General features: G+C 35.1%; 1 protein-coding gene and 1 long non-coding RNA gene across 3 annotated transcripts; one reads left to right on the plus strand and one right to left on the minus strand.

Annotated features, from left to right (window-relative positions):
• Nucleotides 1-607: 607 nt before the first annotated feature.
• On the minus strand, nucleotides 608-14,324 carry LOC149091565 (uncharacterized). Its single transcript, XR_016196872.1, has 2 exons — nucleotides 14,011-14,324; nucleotides 608-720 (listed from the first exon to the last, which is right to left on the minus strand). It is a non-coding gene; the product is annotated as an uncharacterized LOC149091565 (long non-coding RNA).
• On the plus strand, nucleotides 8,723-24,646 carry Indy (tricarboxylate transporter protein I'm not dead yet). Of its 2 annotated transcripts, none has more exons than XM_089260476.1 (10): nucleotides 8,723-8,982; nucleotides 21,010-21,035; nucleotides 21,102-21,228; nucleotides 21,290-21,406; nucleotides 21,473-21,621; nucleotides 21,691-21,805; nucleotides 21,875-21,951; nucleotides 22,008-22,466; nucleotides 23,238-23,613; nucleotides 23,677-24,646. In XM_089260476.1, exons 1-10 carry the CDS (start codon nucleotides 8,959-8,961, stop codon nucleotides 24,178-24,180), a joined length of 1,974 nt encoding a protein of 657 aa, XP_089116602.1. In that variant the 5' UTR covers nucleotides 8,723-8,958; the 3' UTR covers nucleotides 24,181-24,646. The 2 variants fall into 2 exon arrangements, with proteins under 2 accessions (XP_089116602.1, XP_089116601.1); XM_089260475.1 differs by lacking the exon at nucleotides 8,723-8,982 and adding an exon at nucleotides 12,812-12,991.
• The last annotated feature ends 1,016 nt before the right edge of the window (nucleotides 24,647-25,662 follow it).

Consider the following 25,662-nt stretch of genomic DNA (forward strand, 5'->3'; position numbering starts at 1 on the left):
CCAGGAAAGACGTGATTGCATCTCTTAAAAGTAACAGAAAGAGTGACTTCGCCAAAATGAATGAATATACAATGAAATTTATTATAATTGAGTAAATTATCTAGTTCCGTTCATCGCATCATAAGAGGAAACGCTCACTACCAACCAACGCTTAACCCAACCTCTATTTGTAGTAATACAAAAAATTAGGGGTAAGTTCGATGTGCAGCAGTAACAACAAAATAAAAAAAACGTACCTTTTTTTTTTGGGCGAAAACACAAAATGTTTGCACGCATATCCCAGTAATTATTTACGGGTTTTTGCACATTTTTGGAGAGTCGGACAGAGCTGGAATGGCAATCGATTCTGAAATTCGGAAATACAATATTGTCACATATATACATATGTAGTTATGTAAGTGCGTGATACAGAGGTACTATATGTTTGACTCGCCCGCAGCAAAGGTACTGAAATAGAGTCGATTTGGACCATCTTCCCAAGATTTACCGTATTGTCCTGATCAACTTACACAAAAAACGGGCATTGAGAGTGCTCTGGTCGGTGGTGGCCGACCAGTAGATACCTTTAAACCTCTGAAGAGATAATATTCCAGCCTTATTTATAATACCTTTTTTTATACCCTGAACCCATTGAAAATGGGAAATCAGGGTATAATGGTTTTGTTAAAAGTATGTAACAGGCAGAAGGAGGCGTGGCAGACCCCACAAAGTATATATATTCTTGATCAGGGCGACAAGCTGAGTCGATTTGGCCCTGTCCGTCTGTCTGTCCGTCCGTCCGTCCGTCCGTCCGTCCGTATGTATGAACGCGTCGATCTCAGAAGATATAAGAGCTAGAGACTTGAAATTTTTTTTCCTAGGTCCGTGTATATCACGCGCATATCAAGTTTATCATTAAAAATCGATAACTACTCCCGATATTTTATTATCGATTGAAAACCTTATCGAAAGCTAGTTATTTAATTATAGCGTCTACACCTTTAGAGCTAGAGCTTTCAAATTTTAGATGTACATGCATGTGTATTTTATATAATTTCGGTTTTTGTTAAAATGTACCCCCCACCCCTAAATTTGACCCCTCACCCTCACCTTTGTAAAAGAAGTATTTCAAGTAGTAGAATGTACACACATTTCCCCATATGATTACGCTTTATAAGTTTCATTAAGATTGTACGTTTAGAAATTAAATTATTCAACAAATAAATTCTCATAAAATTGCCCACTGCCCAAGCGCAGTCGGTGCTTACTGCGCAGTTAGCAGAGCGCGCAGAATGATTAGAATATCAGATTGGGGGCTCAGGCTATGCGCTAGTCGAGCAGTCTCGACTAGACTTCTTACTTTTTATACCCTGAACCCATTGAAAATGGGAAATCAGGGTATAATGTTTTTGTGTAAAAGTATGTAACAGGCAGAAGGAATCATCGCAGACCCCATAAAGTATGTATATTCTTGATCAGCACGACGAACTGAGTCGATATAGCCCTGTCCGTCTGTCCGTCCGTCTGTCTGTCCGTCCGTCCGTCCGTATGAACGCCGAGATCTCAGAAGATATAAGAGCTAGAGAGCTGAAATTTTGTGTGCACACTCGTGTATACCATACGCAGTGCGAGTTTGCTCTATTTTTACGATAACTCATCCGATAACTTTTTTATCGAGAATAATCGAAAATTTGATTTTGTTTTTTGAGCCTCATCGGAGTACTATTAGACGTGGAGACTTCAGATTTACTGTGTATATACATATGATGAATACAAACATTTTGTAATCAACAGATTTTGGATACCACGCCCCCTTCGCCTCCAATTTGTAAAAAACGTATTTCAAGTACTAGAGACTTTGGACGTGCTTTGGAATGTACACACATTTTGACCATATAATTACGCCCTGAAAATTTTATTAAGATCGTATGTTTACAAAAGAAGTTATTCACCAAGTAAATGCTCATACTATCGCCCACACTGCAGCGCAGCCCAAGCGCAGTCGCTGCTTACTGCGCAGTTAGCAGAGCGCGGGCGCGTGAGGGTGGATGCATGTGAATGTATGTGTGCGTGCATAAAAGAAGTGCATAATGATAAGCATATCAGTTTGGAGGGTTCAGGGTATCTCCTAGTCGAGCAGTCTCGACTAGAGTCTTCTTACTTGTTGTATTTAAGTTGCTTGCAAGATTTTTCGGCTGGCGTCCTGATCAGAAATACATATATATAATTTTTCACACATTTTTACTAAACCACTATACCCTGAATCTCATGTTCAATGGCTCCAGGGTATAAACATGTAAGAAACATGGTAGAAGCTGCTCGACTACTAGATTCCCTGAACCCTTAGAGCACCTGATATTTCAATATTTATTCGCACATGCATAAACACGAATTGGCGGCAGTGTGGGCTTACTATGGGAACTTAATTGCCTATTAACTTTTCATTCGGGTGGTGGACTATCTTCTTGAAACTTTCAGATTATGAGTATAACATGTATATGCATGTATAACTTTATGCAGCTAAAATTCATTACTGATTTTCGATAATGTTTTTGATCAATAACAAAATAACGGTAGCAGTTATCGTTTTTCAAAAAGAAAAACTCAATATGCGCGTAATATACACGCCCTATAAAAACAAATTTCAAGTCTGTAGCTGTTATATCCTCTGAGATCGACGCTTTCTAACATACAGACACACGGACAGGGCTATCTCGACTCAAATCCACGCCCTGATCAAAAATATATATACTTTATGGGGTCTGCCACGACTCCTTCTGCCTGTTACATACTTTTAACAAATCCATTATATCCTGATTTCCCATTTCCAATGGGTTCAAAAACGCGATATCAACTGAACCCAAGCAGCTGCAAGAAAAACAAAAACGAGAAATACTTCTTATTTTATAGTAATGCATAGACTATGAGATATCCTCGAATATGACAAGACAATATATACATATACAATTACTATATTATTGTGTATAAAACTATTTATTGTCAGTTCACAGTTAACAACTAATTACCAGTTTTTGATTAAAATTTTAGTGGTTAAGTTAATGACATTTATTTTTATTGTTTCACATTTTTGTTCAACTGGATTCAAGCATACCTGAAATGTGTGAGCATATAGAGTACCGCTGCAGAAGGCTGCAAAGTCTCTTCATAGAACTGGGCAGCCGAAGCAACAACAAAGCACAGCGCTAAAAAAGGGAGAAACCCAATGCCGTGAAGGGGTAGAAAGGGCGGTAAAGAGGCTGAGATAAGCCAACAACAACTGCAAGAGTGGTACCGACGCGACGGCAGCGACTGATTGCGATTCCTGAAAAAATGGAATGGGAATCGGAATATGAGCGGGAATAAAACTGGGCTGACCCATCAGAAATATGTATGTATATGGAAAGTTCGTTATTTTCCACAATCGACGGCGCGTTTTTTATTTTTGAACAATGAGCCAGTCGGGTAGCTCTCTTTGCTCTTTCATCTTTAGCATCATTATGGTCATCATAATCGTTGATAGCAGTGCGCAACTGCAGCGTTTTTTTATATTTTATTATAGCTATACCCTGTATTTGACAATAGGAAGGACAAAAAAAAAAAAAACAAGTTTACATTAAAGTTCGACATAAATTTTACGAGTCCTATAGGTAATATACGTTATCGTTATCAAAACGAATAATACAAATAATCTGAAGTATAATATGAAATCGAAAACGATAGTTTTTCAAACTTATACTAGATAAAGTTTAATACATATATATATATCAATATATGAATATAAATTTTGAATCTGTCAATAATATACATACATTAAGACATTACATGTCTATCTTATCATGTATTCTTATATAGTAAAAGTTTAAAGATTACACGATATCTTATATTCAAGTTGATTAAATTACTCGGTTTTATTAAAAATTTGAGGGTGGCGTTCAGTATGAAGAATTTCTGAAGCTCGAAATAAAAATTCAACGGATGGGTGATGTTCGCACGATGATGATGTTGATAATGACATTGCAATACTTGGAAAAATTGAAATTGGGATACACTAAACGAGATACAACTTCCGCTAAGCGCATCAGCAAATTAAATGATATATTTCGGATTTACGATATAAGATCAGAGATCATACATTTTTTGTATAAAATAATATAAATTGTAAATGGAAAATCAGGGTATAAAACCTGCCTGTCTGCTCGTCTGTTATCCACCTTAAAAATATAGTCAATATTTGAATAAGCTCACACTTTTACTAAGCTCCCACATATTCAATAGACTTTGTAGATCATATTCTAAAAACATTAAATTACTGAAACAAAACCATTGTTTAATAGTTTAATAGAACATGGCAACAACCTTCGGAGTATATTTAGACAGCCGTCTACAGTCGAAATTTAAGGTATGACCACTTCTTGCTTCAGATGCTGCAGTTTCTTTTAAGCATACTATCTTGGAATCTGTCAAAGCAATTTTTCAACTTTTAGGTTCTTGTGATAATTGGACGCAATTGATGATTTTAGTTCAATCCGAATATCTGTTTCTTTTTGTATAAAAAGGCTGGTAGGAAAAGGGATTAGCTGGTATCGAAGCAACACAATATATGAATACTCTGAAATATGTATATGAATGAACGTAAAGCATATATATATTTGATTTATAGAGGGCGCTAAGCAATCTATTAAAAAAAAAAAGACGAGCTCAACGAAATTATTATTGGTTCATGTATTTGCTACAGCAACCACAACCATGCAATAGAGTTCTTGGTTTGTGGATATGGTTAAACAATTAACTTAACGAAGCGTACATTGGCAAAGAATTTAACTAACATTCGATAAATTGGTTGTGTTAGGTATGAATGTACATATGTATGTATATATTCTTGTAGATAGCATTAATCCTAATGAAGACATAAAATAATAATAAATATAATAATAATAAAGTAATAATAAATTTTATTTATTATATGCAATATGTATACTTTCTGAAGCAGCTGCAGTATACTCGTTAATGACTTTTAATGATTATTTTACTTTTATTGCGTTCCACTAAAATAAAACAAGTAAGAAAGGTATAATCGAGATTGCTCGACTACGAGATCTCCTGGAACTTTCGTGGAAGTGCTAATCAATTTTTGATGTTTTCTGTTTACACAAGAAACACACATATACACACTTCCACAGACACACATAGGCACACAGGCATAAACACGCATGGGTTTTGGGAACTTAATTGTATCATCGTCGCCTTGTGGGGTCTGCCACGCCTCCGTTTGCCTGTTACATACATTTCAACAAAGCTATTACACCCTGATTTCCTCTACTCAAGACAGCTATACTACAGGATTCCCTAAGCCTTTCGAGCAACCGATATTTAAATAATATTTAATAACTTTTCTTGTGGATGGACTCTTGAAACATTCTTCGTCACCCTGATCAAGAATATTTATACTTTGTGGGGTCTGCCAGGCCTCCTTCTGCCTGTTACATACATTTTAACAAAACCATTATACCCTGGGTTCAGGGTATAAAAATAGAATTTTACTTCTAACAAGTGAGAAAGCTCTGGTCGAGAGTGCTCGACTACCAAATCCTTCGCGTCTTTCTGCTTACACAAGAAACACACACACATACGCATGCACACATAAGCACGCATGGGCTGCAGTGCGAACTTCCTTGTTTAATAACTTCTATATTCATGAAACTAGAAACAAGTCTCTAGTATTTGAAATACGAATTTTAAAACAAGTAAGAAGGATCTAGTCGAGACTGCTCGACTAGGAGATACCCTGAACCCTCTGAGCTGATACTCTAATCATTCTGCACATCTTTTAAGCATCCAAAGGCACTTATAAGAACGTATAAGAATTGTTAAAGAATTTAATTTCTAGACGTACAATCTTGATAAAACTTTCTGAGCGTGATTATATGGGGAAAACGTATGTACATTCCAAAGCACAAGTCTCTACTACTTGAAATAGGTTTTTGAATTGGTGGCAAAGGAGGCGTGGTATCCAAAATCTGTAAATTACAAAATGTTTGTATTCAGAATATGTATTTACGCAGTAAATCTAAAGTCTCCCCATCTAATAGTATTCAAATGAGAATCAAATTTTCGATTATTCTCGATAAAAAGATATCGAACGATTTATCGAAAAAATAAGACAGACTTGTACTGCGTATGGTATACACGAGTATGCATGTCAAATTTCAGCTCTCTTGCTTTTGACCGCTGTCAGTGTCGGAAATATCGACTCATGGGGTCTGCGATGATTCCTTCTGTCCGTTACATACTTTTTTACAGAACCATTATACCCTGATTGTCCCATTGTCATTTTATTGTCGAAGTAACCCGCTCTGAAGGTATCTACCAGCGGTGGATAAGCGTCGTAATGCGATTATGGCATAGCCGCCTTATGAGAAATCCTTAAAATTATTGAATTGCTCCTTAGAAGTTTGCGGCAAGCCTCGGTACCCCTGAAAATGGGAAGTCAGGGTATAATGGTTTTATGAAATGTATGAAACAGGCAGAAGGAATCATCGCAGATCCCATAGAGTATATACATATATTCTTGATCAAAGTGACGAGCTGAGCCCTGTCCGACCGTCTGTCCGTGCGTCGGTCTGTCTGTATGTTTTGAACATTTTTTGGAATGTCCGTATATACAGCGCATATATACATCGAGTTTATCTCCAAAAATCGATAACTATCGCGGTTCAGGGGATATCGTAGTCCAGCAGTCTCGACTAGAGCTTCTTACTAAAAATCCGAATAACTCGTTTTCACCATATTCAATTCTTTTACTTTTTCGCTTCGTTCACTGATCAACTCAAATATGTGAACAATTAAGAAGGCTATAGTCGAGACTGCTCGACTAGGAGATACTGAACCCTCCAAGCTGATATTTTAATCATTCCGCACTTCTTTTATGCCCGCACACTCACTCACACATGCATCCACACGCAAACATAAGCCCGCGCTCTGCTAGCTGCGCTGTAAGCAGCGACTGCGTTTGGGCTGCGCTGCAGTGTGGGCAATATGAGAATTTATTTGTTGAATAATTTCTTTTATAGACATAAAATGGGTGTACATTCCAAAACACAAGTCTATAGTACTTGAAATACGTTTTTTTAAAATTTGGGGCGAAGTGTGCGTGGCATCCAAAATCTGTAAAATACGGAGGGACAGTAAGACACAAACGGACACACGGAATGGGTTAAATCAACTCAGCTCGTCGCCTTGATCAAGAATATATATTTGTGGGGTCTAACACGCCTCCTTCTGCCTGTTACATACTTTTAACGAAACCATTATACCCTGATTTGCCATTGAAAATGGGTTCAGAGTAGAGGTGGCCATGGGCTGGGTTTTGTCGGGCACCCATACGGGCGGGTGCGGGTTACGCCGCTCAATCCGTTTTACTCCAAATAATTCGGAAATATGAGAACGCAATGATTAAATATTTACATGTTTTCAATTTTAATTGCAAATATTTTCATTTCTTAACTACGTTTGTTACCTATTATCTCCATTACAATTATCATCACCATCGAAACATATTTTATGTATCCGCTTTTCCGCCATCATGTAAAATATTGAATGAAAGGCGCACAAGATTGTCAAGCGCGAATCTCGATATGTTACTTTATTTTTGTAAAAACATGTTATGGAATGAAATTAGTAAATATAAGCAAATATGCATAAAAATTGTATTTTTCCTTAAAATTAAAAAATAAAAATAATAAATTTCAGGCGGGCGAGTTGGTTGCGCATGGCAAAAATTTTGCTCTTCGGCCCATGCCCACCTCTAGTTCAGAGTATAAAAAAACGTATTTCAAGTACTTGTGTTTCGGAATATACACATATTTAAGAATGATGATTTCGTCCTAAAAGTTTCATTAAGATATTTCGTCTACAAAATTATTCAATAAATAAATTCTCATAATATTGTCCACAATGTAGCGCAGTTCAAGCGCAGTCGCTACTTGCTGCGCAGTTAGCAAAGCGCGCGCTTATGCGTGCGAGTGGATTCATGTTTATGTGTGTGTGCATGTGTTTTTTTGTGTGTACAGACGTACAGAATGATTAGAATATCAGTTGTCAGGGTTCAAGGTATCTCCAAGTCGGACCGGTCTCGACTAGAGCACTCTTACTTGGTTGCTTGACATGTACTGTGGAAATTTCACGATCAGAAAAATTGTTAAATCAAAGATTAAACACCTTGTCAATCCAAACCTCAGACAATCAACATACATACATATACATATGTATGTATGTATATGACTGAATCTCTGGTAGTTTGTTACGTCACTACCGATTAGTGTATTTGTGAATGAGTGTACATATGTACATATGTATGTATATCACGCTACAAAGCGGTTTGTGCTTTTGCTGCGTGCATGTGCGGCTTTACCACCCATTCGAATTGAAAGTCGAATGAACATTGTATAAAAGGTCACGGTGAGTGGCCAAAGAGAAGGTCAGTGCCAAACCCAGCAGATTTTACACGTACATATGTATGTATGTACATATTTACCTTAAGTAAATGTACACACACACACACACACACACACATATACTTACACGATACTCTCACCCGTATTAACAATGTTAATAATCGCTCTCCTCTCCCATTCGCTCTCTCTCGTTCTCGTTTTTGTTTCTTTAATAATCACGCGGCTGCCGCCGCTCCCAAGCGCTTTTGGTACTCTCAACGGCAAACACACTTATCGTAGATTTGCTTTCGCCCTCGACAAGTCGACACTCCATAAGACGCAGAACATAAAAGAAACTTTGCTACGAGACTCATTCGCGTTTTTGTCATCGAACGTCGCAGAATATTTGACAGAAAGTTGTGTAGACCGAGTCGTGTCTTCACGAGCTACAAATAGAAAGTGAAGATTATGAAATAAATTTTGAGAATATATTCCAAAAAATTTTTGCGAATCGAAGGGGCAGGCATATACATACCTAAATATAGTCATGGATAAGGAGAGAAGTAAAATGGTAAGCTGCGCATTTGTAAAGGATGTTTTTATTTCCATAAAATTCAAATCATATAACTGCCCAGCGACCTTGAAATGTTGTATTGTGTCGTTAGGCAGTGCCGAGCGCTAGTAACAACAATAAATAATTATTAAATCAGTCAAGCTATATATGTACGTATGTACGAATTTATGTATCTAAAGCTTTATATATTACCGATATCTCTATCTGCTCGTAGATTATACTCAACTTTCCGGTGCGTCTTAACTTTCTCTCAATCGCTGTTAGTTACATATGTATGTAAGAGCAGTTTGTTGAGCTTTTTTTCCAATGAAATACATATACATATTTTTAGTGAGACCTTAGTAACGATGATTTTTTAATTGTCTCTCAGTTTTAAGGAGAATCCTATGACTAAATGTTCTATTATCTAATTGGAATTTATTACGAAACTATATTTGATGACGTCTTTGATGTTAACTCTACTTCAAATAGTTACGCGTTATCGCACAATTGTATGTGCAGTTCATTATCTATATGAATATGTGTGTATGTATATTTATGTTTTGTGCGAACCACCTGACCATAAAAGCCGTAGTGCCATATGATAAGTCAATGGAAAATATTTTACTTCTCAGTGAATACAGAGAAACATTTTTCTAAAAAATCGCTGACGAAATTCTTAATTAATATCAGTAAATAAAATATGTAAGTAGATTGTCTATAAGAACTCGTATAGATTGATCAGAGGAAAACGTCCATAGTCACCTGTTTATTAAAAAAAGACAATTGGTTTATTTGCTATATTTGCATATATTTGTATGTGTATTTTTATACCCTGTATCCATTAAAAATTGGAAATCAGAGTATAAGGGTTTTGTTGAATTATACCTTCTTCACCTTTAGAGTTACTCTTTAAATTTTTAAAGACTTGTGCTTTGGCAAATACACACATATAAATCATACAATGTCAATCTAAAATGTCATTTGTGATTGTGTGTGTGATTGTGTAATTATTGAACATCCAGTTCCTCGTTGGGTTCATGGGATTTCGCATTCGAGTACTATCGGCTAAAGTTTTCTTAAATGTTATACTCATGCCTTTCGTCGGTTCGTCTGTCCGTATGAACGCTGTTTATTTCGGCGCTATTAAAGCTAGAGACTTGATTTATAAAGTGTTAAAATTTCCCGATCCGCCCACTAGGGGCGTGGCAAATCGGAAAATGCATTTTCTGATATACCAGAAATCATTTTAGTTGATGATACGCGTCTTAAAGTTTAGGAATATAACGGTGCCACGCACTTTCACATTGCCACCAAAATTGTCTTTACTGAAACTCAAGGTAGCAATCCTATTTATAACTAATCTCATGCAAAAGTTGTTTTCATATATACATGTACAAATAGTATATGTATATTTATAGAAATAGCTTTTCCATATGATCGGTTTGATACTTCAACCCCGCTCATTCACGCGCCGTACAATGACGCACTAATTGTAGAGTCCAAAACAATTGACGAAAAAAACACAGAACAAGCCAAAGTAATAGATCTACAAATATGTTTATATAGTACATACATAACTTTATATAGTATACATTTATATAACGCCTGAAAATCATGGTTGTCTATATATAAAAAAAAATTTGTTCGTGTCAAATGCATATGCTGAGAAACTTTAGAAAACTATATAACTGATTTTCGGTCAATAAACTGTTTCTTTTTTTTTTTTTCATTATATTTGAGTACAAAATTTGATATCTGATTTAGCATAGGTTTACAGTGGTGCACATTTTTTTGTATAGCATTTACTATTTTGTTTCCCACATTCAATTTTTAATGCGGCCACCAATGCGCGTGTTGCAAATGCAGTTTGTCCACATTTTTGGTATTTTCCAGTAACGTGTTTCCTGCTTAGCGCTGATACGACGGGCCGGCGGTTGTCAGATCTCTTGGCTACATATCTCCTTTAGCTTCTGTTTTTTTTTCTTCGTTTTGTCTAACTTGTTTACAAACACCCTCTCTCACGTGTCTCTCCTCGTTGAACTGAACTACATCCCCTTCCATCTTAGCGTTTGAAATTGTTTATCTCTCTTATATTTTTATACCCTGAACCCATTGAAAATGGGAACTCAGGGTATAATATTTTTGTGAAAATGTATGTGACAGGCAGAATGAGGCATGTCACACCCCATAAAGTATATATATTCTTGATCAGGGCGACGAGCTGAGCCGATATAGCTCTGTCCGTATGAACGTCGAGATCTCAGAAGCATATGAGCTAGAGAGCTGACATTTTTTATGCATACTAGTCTATACCATACGTGTACGAGTTTATCATATTTTTTCGATAACTTATCCGATAACTTTTTGATCGAGAATAATCGATGGTTTTTTCAGCCTTATTTAAAGACTATTAGGGGGAGACCTCAGATTGACTGTGTATATATGTACATATAGTGAATACAAACAATTTGTAATTTAGAGATTTTGGTTACCACACCCCTTCGCCCCAAATTTGTAAAACGCGTTTTTCAAGTACTATAGACCTGAGCTTTAGCATGATTATGATTACGTCCTGAAAGTTTCAATTAGATTGTCCGTCTACAGAAGAAATTATTCAACAAATAAATTCTACACTACAGCACAGCCCAAGCGCATTAGCTGCTTACTGCGCAGATATGCATGTGTAGGAGGGTTCAGGGTATTTCCTATTCGACCAGTCTCCACTAGAGCCTTCATACTTGTTTTATGTGCATGTGAATCTCAGTGAAGGGAGCGTGATTTATGTTAGAGAAAATGGAAATTCGCAATCAAATGAACACGAATTATAACTAAAAGTTCTACGGCAAACATTGAATGCAAAATTTAGCTTGATAATTCAAAAACGTAAGTGCTCTGGTACTATTTTAATACTTAAATGTGATTCACGATGATGAAAGTCAGCTATACATAATGAATCAAATGTATTTAAATCGTTTGTAACAGTAGTCTAAAATTGATTAGATACTTCTTTTTTTCTGTTATTAGTTTCCGTATAATCTGGCCCGCTGGAGCCAGAAAATCGGAATAACCGCATACTTTAGTTAGTTTAAAAAAAAATAAAATTCTAACATAAAAATTTAACGACTAAATTACTAGTGGCTGCTTTATAAGTTATGTAGTTTGATTATATAAATGTGGACGTGACTAATCAGTTAATGCAATACATTTTGACCGTGAATGGGTATTATGCAGTTGGTAGCAATGGTGTTGGTTTCTTTTCTTACTTTTTTATTGATTTGATTACAACAAATTCTTTTTAGATATACATATTATAATCAGAATATCCCCTTATGAAGCATAATTCTCATAAATCTATAATACCATTTTCACTAGTAAACAAAAAGCACATAATAGCTTTATATAAATAATTAATTAATTTAATAAATTTTCTTTTTAATTGGTAATAATATACTATTGGTAATATAAATATTCTACGTACACTCACGCTGTCATCTCCAAGCATAGATCACATCTCTCGTTGAAAGTCTCCTATATGCATTCTTATGCAGTAAATTTCCTGCTCTTTTTACTTGTTGCTTTGCACAGTGAAATAACTGTTACATAAATTTTATTATACATTAGCTTACACTAGTTTAATAATTATTATTTATTATTATTATTATATATATTATTAATTGTTACCCATGACCCATAAAATTTAATAAAGGACAAACAATAAATCTTAAATTTCATGTTTTTTTTAACTACGTCCACTGTGCACCAACACTAAGATATGGGCACACGTACATACATACAGTTAATGTACGCTTGTATTGTGCCGACCTCAGTCAGAGTCTCGCAAGTCCCTAGAGCCGTTTCCATCGACCGATTGCTCGTGTCAGTTCAGTCGCGCATTGCAACGTTAGCGGGACGGGCGTGTTCTGGTCGTCGTATCATATTTGCCGTTCTGCTTGTTGTGTGGTTTCGTCTGTTAACAAATATACATACATACTTTAACAGTGGAGCACACGGATTGTTCCAAAAAGTAAAATAATTGTATACATACATATACAAATACATATATACATACATATATAATATATAAATTATAAATTATATAAATTATAGAAATAAGTATAGCAACTAAAAGCAATACATGCAAATGTATATACATAATTTTTGTTGGTGTGCTCATAAAATATTGTGATGTGTATTTTAACGCCGATAAAAATACCGTCCTGTTTATTTTCAATGTGATTCACATGTTCTAGAACCATGTCTACGTTTGTAATGTGCATGCATACATATGCGCGTATATAAATTCGAATGTTTTCATTTGCTTCAAATACTGAAAATACATACTATAATCTTCTATCGAGAGTGAAAAGGAGCAGAAACTAACTGAATATGTGTGTATATATAGTATGTATGCAATGTATACATATATACTTATGTATGTATGTATGTACATACATGTGAGCAGATCTCACGATTTCTTTAATCTCGGTGAACCGTTGCAAAGGTTTATTCTTATATTTTGTTTTCTACCTTTATCATGCATTGTCTTTTCCTTCAATATTCACCTGATTTTGTGTGTGTGCAAGTAGATGTGCATGTTTTCCTTTAGTTTAAATTTCCCTTATATTTTGGCACTGCCACCACCAACACTCGGTGCGAAGAGTAAAACAACACAACAGCAACAGACTATTGAATATTGCCCTCTATATACATATGTATGTATACATATATATACATATATGAGGTAAATTACAAATGTTTTAAATAAGTAAGAAAGCTCTAGTCGAGACTGCTCGACTACGAGATCACCTAAACCCTTCAAGCAACAACAATATTTCAATAATAATTCGCACATACACAAGCGACTGCGCTTGGGCTGCGCTGCAGTGTTGGCAATATTATGAGAACTTTTTTATTGAATAATTTAATTTCTAGACGTACAATCTTAATAAAACTTTCAAAACGTAATCAAAATGTTTAAATGTGTTGCATATTCCGAAGCATTCCTAGTACTTGAAATACGCTTTTTTTACAAATGCAGTCGACTCTCGTTATTTCGAAATTCAAGGGACTCTTAAAATATTTCGAATTATCGAATATTTGAAATATTATATGGTTCGAAATTTTAAGAGAAAATAAATAAAGCTTCAAATTATCAAGCGTTTTTATTTAACGTAAAGTACATATGTTCAAATTAATTAAGCTTTATTATGAACTCATTTATACGGGTTTGCTTCGAAGCACATTGCTTCTGCTCAGACTTTTCAATAATTTTTTTAAAGACAAAAAGTTCCTGATATGCTGTTTCATCAGTTTCGTTGTTTAGACAAAAGCTTTGTAAGTTATCTAATGAGGCTACTGCTACCAAAGGTTCTGATGTATCGTCTTCAGAAATTCTTTTGCAACATCGCTTTTCTTCTCACCTCCTTCTACTTTTCCAATTAGTTTCTTCTCTCAGCAATTGTCAATTTCATAAATAAAGTTAATATGTATACTAACGAAGCGATTCGTGCGGAAACGAGAATAAAAATGTGCCTATGTTTTATGCGTAAAGTAAAGTTAGTTTCAGGGCAGTCCCCAAATTCAAATTCAAAGTTCTTACTAACACACCAAGAAACTTCGCAAATTCGAATTGTCGAGTGTTTAACCATATGAGTACGAATTACCGCATCCTAGCAATGATTTTTTAGTTCGAACTACTGAGTGGACAGACAGGGCCAAATCAACTCAGCTCGTCACCCTGATCAAGGATATATATACTCTGTGGGGTCTGCCACGCCTCCTTCTGCCTGTTACATACATTTCAACAAAACCATTATACCCTGATTTCACATTTTAAATGGATTCAGGGTATAAAAATTGCGACTTATGCGAATATGTGTTCATATGAATGTACGTATATAGGTACGTGATGCGGTGGTTTTAAGTTGTCGCTGTACTTGTACACTAGTCGGCATAAGTGTTTTGACGAAAGCGTTTTGTGACTTGAAGCTGGCATTGCTTAGTACCGTTATCTTTGTGCTGATAGGAATGTATGCAAGCACCGAATTTTTACGTGGCATAAGTAATTTGAGGAAAGCTTTTTTCAATATCTATTACCCTTTGAGCAGTTGACTACCAAGTAATTTTTATACCCTGAACCCATAGAAAATGGGAAATCAGGGTATAATGGTTTTGTGAAGAAGTATGTAACGGGAAGAAGGAGGCGTGGCAGACCCCATAAAGTATATATATTCTTGAGCAGAGCGATGAGCTGAGTTGATATAGCCCTGTCCATCTGTATGAGTGGATGGATCTCAGAAGATTAAAAAAAATTGCTAAGAACGTTGCAGTCGGGTGTTACCGACTGCGGAATACTCATTCAAACACCATCAGCAATTAAGTAGGCAAGTTGTACAAAGTTGAGTTTTTCTCGATTTGCCACGCCCCTACTGGACGTAGACAACTCATTATTAGCCAGCTAACCGTAACCTATCTGCAAAATTAGGATGCTTACGCTCCAAAAATGTAAAAATGACAGGGTATTTTTTGATATGCCACGACTCTAAAGAGGCGTAACAATATTATTTTGAAATTCGATAGAGGATAGAGTTACTAGTAACTTAACTATCCAAATTTGAAGCTTCTAGCTCTTATACTTTAGGAGATATAAACTCTTGCAGTTTGCCACGCCCCCTGTAGGCGGACATATATCCACCAAAACTTATTGGTTGGGAGGTCAGCCAGAGTATATATACTAAACTTGAAGTCAAATCACTATATCTTCAGGTCCGATTTGACAAGCCCATAAAAGGCGTAAACATATAATTTTTTTTATAAATCTTTATAGAATCTTAGCATCAGCTCTCGTATACAATTTTAACGTTCTAGCTTAAAAACTCAATGAGATACAGTTTTATCCGATTTGACACGCCCCCAAATGGGTGGAGATATATCCGCTATAGATGGTGATCTTGGGTGGTCGACGCGGATCTACATACCTAATTTCTAGCTTCTTCACGACGGAAAATGCATTTTCCGATTTGCCGCGGGCATACTGGGCGTATCCGGAAAATTTTAACACTATAAATCGGAGATATACACGAGTATATGTTCCAAATTTCAAGTTTCTAGCTTCAATAGCGCCGAAATAGACTGCGTTCATACGGACAGACGGACAGACAGCAAGGCGGACATTGCACAAAACCATACTCATACCTTGATATGAATATCGTTGGATGGAAATGGATGAATGCATGCCAAATTTCAGCTCTCTAGCTTTTGTATCTTCTGAGATCTCGGCGCTCATATGGACAGACAGGCGGACGCACGGACAGACGGACAGGGCTATATCGACACAGCTCATCGTACTGATCAAGAATATATGTACTTTATGGGGTCTACGATCATTCCTTCCTCCTGTTACATACTTTTCACAAAACCATTATACCCTGACCATTATTTCCCATTTTCAAAGGGTTCAGCGTATACCGAAGCACAAGTCCCTAGGCTCTAGTCGAGACCCTGAACCCTCAAAGCTGATAATCTTATCATTCTGCACTTCTTTTATGCACACACACATACATACATATGCATCCACTCTCACGTGCCCGCGCTCTGCTAACAGCGCAGTGAGCAGCGACTGCGTTTGGGCTGCGCTGCGGTGTGGGTAATATTATGAGAATTTATTTGTAGAATAACTTCTTTTGTAGACACACAATCTTAATAACATTTTCAGAGCGTAATCATATGATCAAAATGTGTGTACATTCCAAGTCTCTAGTACTTTAAAAAGGTTTTTACAAATTTGTGGAGAAGGGGGCGTGGTATCCAAAATCTTTTGATTACAAAAAGTTTGTATTCATTATATGAATATACACAGTAAATCTGAAGTCTCCACGTCTAATAGTATTCCAATGAGGCTCAAAAGAGAAAATCCATTTTTCGATTATTCTCAATAAAAAAGTTATCGGATGAGTTATCGAAAAAAAGCAAACCCGTATATCTTATATCTTTTGAGATCTCGGCATACGGGCAGGACAATATCGATTCAGCTCGTCGTGCTGATCAAGAATATATGTATATACTTTATGGGGTCTACGATCATTCCTTCTGCCTGTTACATACTTTTCACAAAAGCATTATACCCTGATTTCCCATTTTTCAATGGGTTCAGGGTATAATAATAAATATTATATATATATATATATATATATATATATATATATATATATATATATATATATATATATATGCTTAGAAGTAGGGTGATAAACTGTTTAAAGTCGCGTTCGTTCTTTCGGAGAATATCATCATCATAATACATCATATTTCATCATCTATACGACGATTATAATTGTGTATTATTCATATACATATTTACAATTTGAATGCTTTACGTCTCAGGCACAAAGTAAATTCAAATACATTTACATAGCACGATAATAGGCGATATTGTTTTTGCATTTATACTGTAACAAACATAGTTCCATCTATAGAAACTTGAATGGGTGATTAAGTGCGTCACACCGTGCATTTTGATTTAGTATGCTGAACATTATTAACTAAGGAAATGTTCAATAAGGGTTAAGCTATAATTGACAAGAGAAAGCAAACAAACCAATGAAAGAATGAAGGTCAATAAAATTTCAATCAAAATACTGACTATAATATATTATAAATGACAATATAGTATAACTTAAATTGCAATGAAGGGCTGATAGATATATTAATAAAATACATACAGAATGCATAAAAAGTACGTTAGAATAGAATTATCTTGGAGTTAATTGGATCCATCATTGAAAAGTATAGCTATTTCTACTTTTACGCATTTCCATTTCATCAAAGCGACCTTGGTATATAAATCAATCACAAAATGTTCTTGTCATTTTTTGTTTTTGTTATGTAGAACAATATTATTTCATCCGGTTTGAATACCAGTCTGTTGTCAAGAGCACCATAAGTGAACGACCAAAATTTGAATTACAATATTTAATTTATTCGGCTTTTCGATCGTCAATTGATCGAAGGGTGTTGCTCAGTTCAAGCTTGCCGGATTGAAAATGAGGACATAGTCTTTGGGGTCTTTAAAGCATACGGTTACAGTTCGAAATTTAAATAATACTTTTTGCTAAGAAAAATTTGCCAACTACCTTAACAAAAAATCGTGCTGATCAAGTTTGTTCGTACTTTGAGTTTCATAATCGCCTTGTCACTGATTAAATATGTGTTAAAGGTCTAAAGTGCACATCAGCAGCAACATTTTTTTTATGTAGTATATGTATATAATTGTACGTGAACCACTCAAATTCTGTCTAAATACATATTGCTTATCAATTACTTATTGTCGCATTCCCGCGAAGTGATCGTATGTTGATTTTTGCGATTGTTTTGAGATTTTAATGCAGAACGGTTAGAAAATGTCTGTCTCACATACTTGCAAAAAATAAGAACTGAATTCGCTCTAGTTTCGGAAAAAAATCAATTTCGATTGAGCGTTCGTATACTAACATTCAATAACAATATTACAAATATGCTTCTCCTGTAAAGTTACATTTTTGGACATACGATCATTTTGCGGGAATGCGATGATATATATTTTAAATTATTTATTATTGATTAAAAACCTTATCGAAAGCTAGTTATTTAATTATTTCTCCTATACCTTTAGAGCTAGAGCTTCCAAATTTTAAATGTAGACATATGTGTATTTTATATAATATCGTTTTTTTCGGTTGTAATTTACCCCCACCTATATTTCGATAAACTCACCATTGTAAAAGGCATATTTCAAGTACTAGAGACTTGTGCTTTTGAATGTACATATATTTGAATATTATGATTAAGATCTGAAAGTTTAATTTATTCTTTATTCTTGTTAAATAAATTCTCATACTATTGCCCACACTGTAGCGCAGCCTAAGCGCAGTCGCTGCATACTGCGCAGTTAGCAGATCGCGTTCTAATACGTGCGTGTGTATGTATGTGTGCCTAAAAGAAGTGCAGAGTGATTAGAATAACAGATTGGAGGGTTCAGGGTATCTCCTAGTCGAGAAGTCTCGACTAGGGTCTTGTAATTATTTTAGTTGTTTTTAGTATGATAAATAAACATAGTAAATTTACCGCCCTATATGAAATCTTACCAGGAAGCTGACATTCTCATACTCATACATACTTATATGAAGGTTTTGTTGGGTCTGTCTACCTCGTTCACTAACACTATAAACCGAATGTATTTCATGACCCATTATATCAATTAATATTTAAACACTTCACTTATCGAACTCAAACAATGAATGCACAAGCAACTTTTCTTTACTACAATTATTTTCAATTTCTTTAGTACACAATATTTTTTCTAAACTACGTTTGCTTTCAGCAACTGGCGATACAATTATTCTTTATACCCTGTGCTCATTGTAAATGTGAATTCTGGGTATATAATTTTGATAGGATGTACGTAACAAACAGATTAGAACGTTAAACTAAGTCAATTAATTTAGATTTTGGATCAGAATTGTGGATTCGCTGATGTTGATTTAACTAATATACTATTTGCTACTACATTTAATACTTAAATTCTTATTTGTCTTCACTTTTTATACTCTGAACCCATTGAAAATAGGAAATCGGGCTATTATAGTTTTGTGAAAAGTATATAACCGGCAGAAGGAGGCGTGACAGAGCCCAACAAGTATAAGTAATCTTGATCAGGGCGACAAGCTGAGTCGATTTGTCTGTCCGTATGTTTGAACGCGTCGATCGCAGCAGATATCAAAAGATAGAGAGTTTAAATTGTTTTCCTAGGTCCGTGTATGCTGTAATAGCAATATTATATCTCGAATATCAACACTCTTACCTTATTTTATATTAAAGGGAGACACTCTAGTATTATAACTGAAAATTGTAATTCATGTGATTATAATCAGTAGTAGTATATATAAATATATATATATATATATATATATATATATATATATATATATATATATATATATATATATATATATATATATATATATATATATATATATATATATATATATATATATATATATTAAGAACATGTAAGCAATAAACAAGAAGTGTTTCCCTTACATATATGCCTTATATATATACACTTCTTGTTTGTTGTTTACATGTTCTTAAATCATATAAAAATTAATTAAATATATAAATGTCATTACACATCGAACTCTGAAAGAAAGTAATTAATTTGTTTAACAATCGGACTGCACTGTCCGCATTTACTAGGAATCTATTAATTATAGAGATTATTGATATCATCATGAACTTATAAAGATTGTAAATATATAGTAACTGTAAACACAGAAAATGAATTCTGTTTCATTTCAATTGATACACAAGGTACAATTAAATGGTAGCTCGTATCGTCGACAATTAATAGCGTTTTTTATTGGCCTGTTAACGTATGCGAATCAAATGTGTAGTATTGATTGTATATATGTGCATATATATACATATCTATTGTACATATGGTTGTCATTGTCAGTTATGCCTACTCGCATTCTCAATCGCAAGGTCTTTTCTCAACGAACTATTTTAACTTGTTAAGTTAAATAAAAAATGTTAACAAATTTATTAAATTTCAAGAAATACTTCAATAATAATATTTAAAATGGGAAAATGGGAAAATGGGAAATCAAGGTATAATGGTTTTATTGAAATGTATGTATTAATATTCTTGATCAGGGCGCCGCTGTATATACGGTCATTTAAAAAGAAATAAAGTCTCTAGCTTTTATATCTTCTGAGCCTGACGCGTTCAAGCATACGGACAGGCAGACAGAAGGACATTGCTAAATCGACTCAGCTCGTCACCCTGATCAGGAATGTATATATTTTATGGATCTGTCACGCCTCCTTCTGCCTGTTACCTACATTTCAACAAAACCATTTTAACCTGATTTTCCATTTTCAATGGGTTTAGGGTATAATGAAAATAGAATGGAAATGAAAACAACTGAAATTGATCTATTTTTAAGGTATAACTCGGTGATATTCAGCACATAATACCTATTTTTCACTTTTATTTATTTGCAGCTAAATCCAGAATTTAAAATGGAACTGTAAGTGTCAAAATTGGCAAATATAAGTATAAAACAGTATTGGAAGTGCTAAAATTTATTTTATAGAGAAGCGGCCGAGCCTGTAGAGTCGCATGCTCGGTGGGGATCTTTTTTTGCTAACCACTGGAAGGGATGTGTTGTATTCCTAATGCCTCTGGTTTGCCTCCCCATTATATTAATGAACAATATTCCGGTAAGGAAACCCAAATGACTGTGGCTTGTGTGACTTTAGTAATATTTACTAACCGTTTCAGGAGTACAGATGTATGTACATCTTATTGATAATGGCTGTGTTTTGGGTCACAGAGGCGTTACCGTTATATGTTACATCAATGATACCAATTGTTGCATTTCCCACAATGGGCATTATGGTAAAACTACCGGCTCTTATTAGTAAACATTTAAGTATTAATAATAATAGTTTTAATATTTTACAGGGATCCGAAGAGACGTGTATGACCTATTTTAAGGATACATTAGTTATGTTCATGGGCGGCATTATGGTTGCGCTAGCAGTGGAATACAGTGGTCTACACAAGCGTCTAGCACTGAGAGTTATTCAAATGGTGGGCTGCAGTCCCAGAAGGTTTGCATCTCTTTAATTCTAATTCATGGTTATAACAATTGGACTGATTTCCTTTAACTTATTTCATAGACTACATTTCGGCTTGATTATGGTGACAATGTTCATATCCATGTGGATTTCCAATGCAGCTTGTACTGCTATGATGAGTCCGATTGTACAGGCGGTGCTTGAGGAGCTCCAAGCGGTCAGTCTGAAAAAATGAAGGAGGAAAACAATGGAAAATATTTGATTAATAATCCAATTTGTCCAACAGCAAGGAGTCTGCAAAATCTATCATGAGCCAGAGTATCAAATGGTTGGTGGAAAGAACAAAAAGAAGAATGAGGACGAGTATGTATAGTAATAGCTTAAGTCTATTCAATTTCATATACTGTCTAATTTTCCAGATTACCCTATCCAACAAAGGTTACCCAATGCTACTACCTAGGTATTGCATATGCATCGTCTCTGGGTGGATGCGGCACCATAATTGGCACGGCAACAAATCTAACATTCAAGGGCATCTATGACACTGCTTTCCCCAATTCTACCGAGAAACTAGATTTCCCCACGTTTATGTTCTATTCGGTGCCATCAATGTTGGTTTACACAGTACTTACGTATGTTTTCCTACAATGGCATTTTATGGGTCTTTGGCGGCCTAAGAGTAAGGAGGCTCAAGAGGTACAGGTGGGTAAGGATAACGCACATGTGGCCAAGAAAGTCATTGATCAACGCTATAAGGAGCTGGGTCCCATGAGTATACATGAAATCCAAGTGATGATTCTATTCATTATCATGGTCTTCATGTACTTCACACGAAAACCAGGTATCTTTACCGGATGGGCTGACTTGCTACCCGACAAGTGAGTATTCCATTTGAGGGCTAAACATGACAGAGTAACTCTCTTCAATTTCTTCACTTTTTATACTGGCTTATTAACTAATACGAAAAGAGAATCTATGTCGCTTAATATATGTTACGAACATAAAGAGACAACACTAGATAATACAATTTAAATACTTAGAGACTCTGGTTTATCTGTTATGTATAATATAACATTTAACAAAAAAGCCAGATTCCATATATAAAATAATGGGAGTATATAAAATCAAACGCATGCTCCTAAAACAAATATGTAGCATAGAAAGCAACAACTTGTAGACTCATGGCACCTCGATAATTCTTAGTATTTTTAGTAAAAAGTAATATTTTGATTATACCCTGAACCCATTGAAAGTAGGAAATCAGGGTATAATGGTTTTGTTAAAATGTATATAACTGGCAGAAGGCGTGGCAGACCCCTGTCCGTTCGTTCGTCTTTTCGCGTCGATCTCAGATGTAAGATATAAAAAATGAAAATGTTGTCCTAGGTCCGTATAAACCACCTGCATATCAAGCTTTTCTTTAAAAATCGAGAACTTTTCCCATTTTTGTTATTGATTAAAAACATTTTCGAAAAAGTATATCTCCCACAGCTTTGAAACTATAGTCTCAAAATATATATTAAGATGCATTTTATACAATTTCGATTTTAGTTAAAAGTTGTTAAAAGATGTTACAGAAAATCGCTTTTACTAATTAATAATTAATTTTGTTTGTTATTGCTTAATCTATCTTTTCTACTTACTGTTAGGGTTATCAAAAACTCGATGCCTACCATTTTTGTGGTGATCATGTGCTTCATGCTGCCGGCGAACTATGCATTCCTACGATACTGCACACGTCGCGGACCTGTGCCGACGTCGCCGACACCCTCACTGATCACCTGGAAGTTTATTCAGTCTAGGGTGCCATGGGGCTTGATCTTTCTGCTGGGTGGTGGCTTCGCCCTGGCAGCTGGCAGTAAGCAAAGCGGCATGGCAACATTGATTGGCAATTCCATGAGTGGTCTGAAGGTGCTTCCTAATGCAGCATTGCTATTGGTCGTCATTCTTGTGGCTGTATTTCTGACCGCCTTCAGCTCAAATGTGGCCGTTGCCAATATTCTCGTACCTGTGCTCAACGAAATGGTGCGTCCAAAAGTCTATTAAAACTGCTGGACTGCTTATTATTCGACTCTTTATAAATTACAGTCACTGGCTCTGAAAATTCATCCTCTGTACCTGGTGCTTCCAGCAGGCCTCGCTTGCAGCATGGCCTTCCATTTGCCGGTGAGCACGCCACCAAATGCTTTGGTAGCTGGCTATGCGCATATTCGCAGCAAGGATATGGCGATAGCAGGCATTGGACCTACGATTATCACAATCATTGTGCTATTCATTTTCTGTCAAACTTGGGCTATGGTCATCTATCCAAACTTGGACACATTCCCGGAATGGGCACAAATTGCCGCCGAGGAAGCAGCCAACAAGAGTCGCTTGCTAGCCGAGTTAGCTGTTAATAAGGCGCACATGTTGGAGCTGGCGGCAAATGCGACTCGCCTATTGACAAACAATACTGAATTTTTAACAGATCTAACCACTGGTAGCTCAAATTTGGTGAGCGGCCTGATTGCCAATAGCTCACAACCATTAGCTCAATTAGCCGTCAATGGCACACGATTGTTAACTGATATTGCCTTAAACAAAACCCTTTAATTGGAGATAACTAAATAGTTGTCTTGTCTAAAAGTGGTCACGAGCTCCACGAATAACGTCGCTGGGGGACTATCACAAGTGCCTTTGACAAAATATTTGTACAATATACAACACATTAAGTAAAGAATTCAAAAACAATAAAAACAACTGAAAACTAAGCTAAACAATTATACTTTGGAACGAATTTACAAAGCCCAGAAATTAAACTTCGAACTCATTGATTATAGCTGTCTTTGTGTGGCACTATTAGACTAAAATCATATATTATAAAATTAACTGAAAATCGTTATATAGCGAGATGATTGTGTGAAAGTTAACAGTAATGATGATATAATACGTCCTTTCAGCATTCAAGCGCATTTACTAGAAAGCTTTAAAGGTAAACAGATTTATGAAAAATTATATGTTAGTTAATAATTGCATTTAGCGAAAATAAAATGAAATAAATATTGTGCGAAACCCCAGGCATTGAATGTATTTTTATACTCTTTTTTCGTAACTAGACTGACGTATCGTGGTTTTGCAAATGTAATTAATTTTTATGAAATTTGGTAGGAACTGTTGAAATAATACTATTTTTTATCAATATACTGAATGTATACAGAAAATAGCACACAAATAGAATAAGTCTTAATATTTCATGTGCTAAAATAGAAATGATGCAATTTTTATATAGTTTTAAAGTCAAATAAAATATTAAAATGAAAAAAAAAAAAAACTTTAGTTTTCAATCATTACGAGTATTTGCAATACTTTGATCTAAGGGGAAGAATTGGAAAATAATTATAAATTTTTCTTTTAAAAGTAAGTTTATTACTTTGAAAACGATGAATATTTCTTAATTTTAAAGTTTAAACCTTTTTCCAACTAAAACTCATTAATTTCAGTCTGTTTACGTATAACTTTTTTTTTTTTTTTTTAATTTCATAACATATAATGTAAGGTTTTGATTTAAAGAGGGTGACAGAGCATGGTCTGACACATATGTATATAGTCAAGTAAAAATATTATTTAGTGGTAGCAAACATTTTTATACCCTGAACCCATTGAAAATGGGAAATCAGGGTATAATGGTTTTGTTGAAATGTATGTAACAGGCAGAAGGAGGCGTGGCAGACCCCACAAAGTATATGTATTCCTGATCAGGGCGACGAGCTGAGTCGATTTAGCCCTGTCCGTCTGTCTGTCTGTCCGTCCGTCCGTCTGTCCGTATGTATGAACGCGTCGATCTCAGAAGATATAAAAGCTAGAGACTTCAACTTTTTTTTTAAATGTCCGTATATATCGCGCGCATATCGAGCTTATCACTAAAAAACGATAACTCATTCCGATATTTTTTATCGATAAAAAACCTTATCGAAAGTCAGTTAAAAAATTATATCTCCTACATCATTATAGCTAGTGTGTCCAAATTTGAAATATATATTAAGACGTATTTTATACAATTTCGGTTTTAGTTAAAATTAGTCGTATATCAAATAC

This window comes from Drosophila navojoa, chromosome 4 (assembly GCF_054131105.1).
Source record: "Drosophila navojoa isolate 15081-1374.11 chromosome 4, UAZ_NAV_1.0, whole genome shotgun sequence".
NCBI lineage: Eukaryota > Metazoa > Arthropoda > Insecta > Diptera > Drosophilidae > Drosophila > Drosophila navojoa.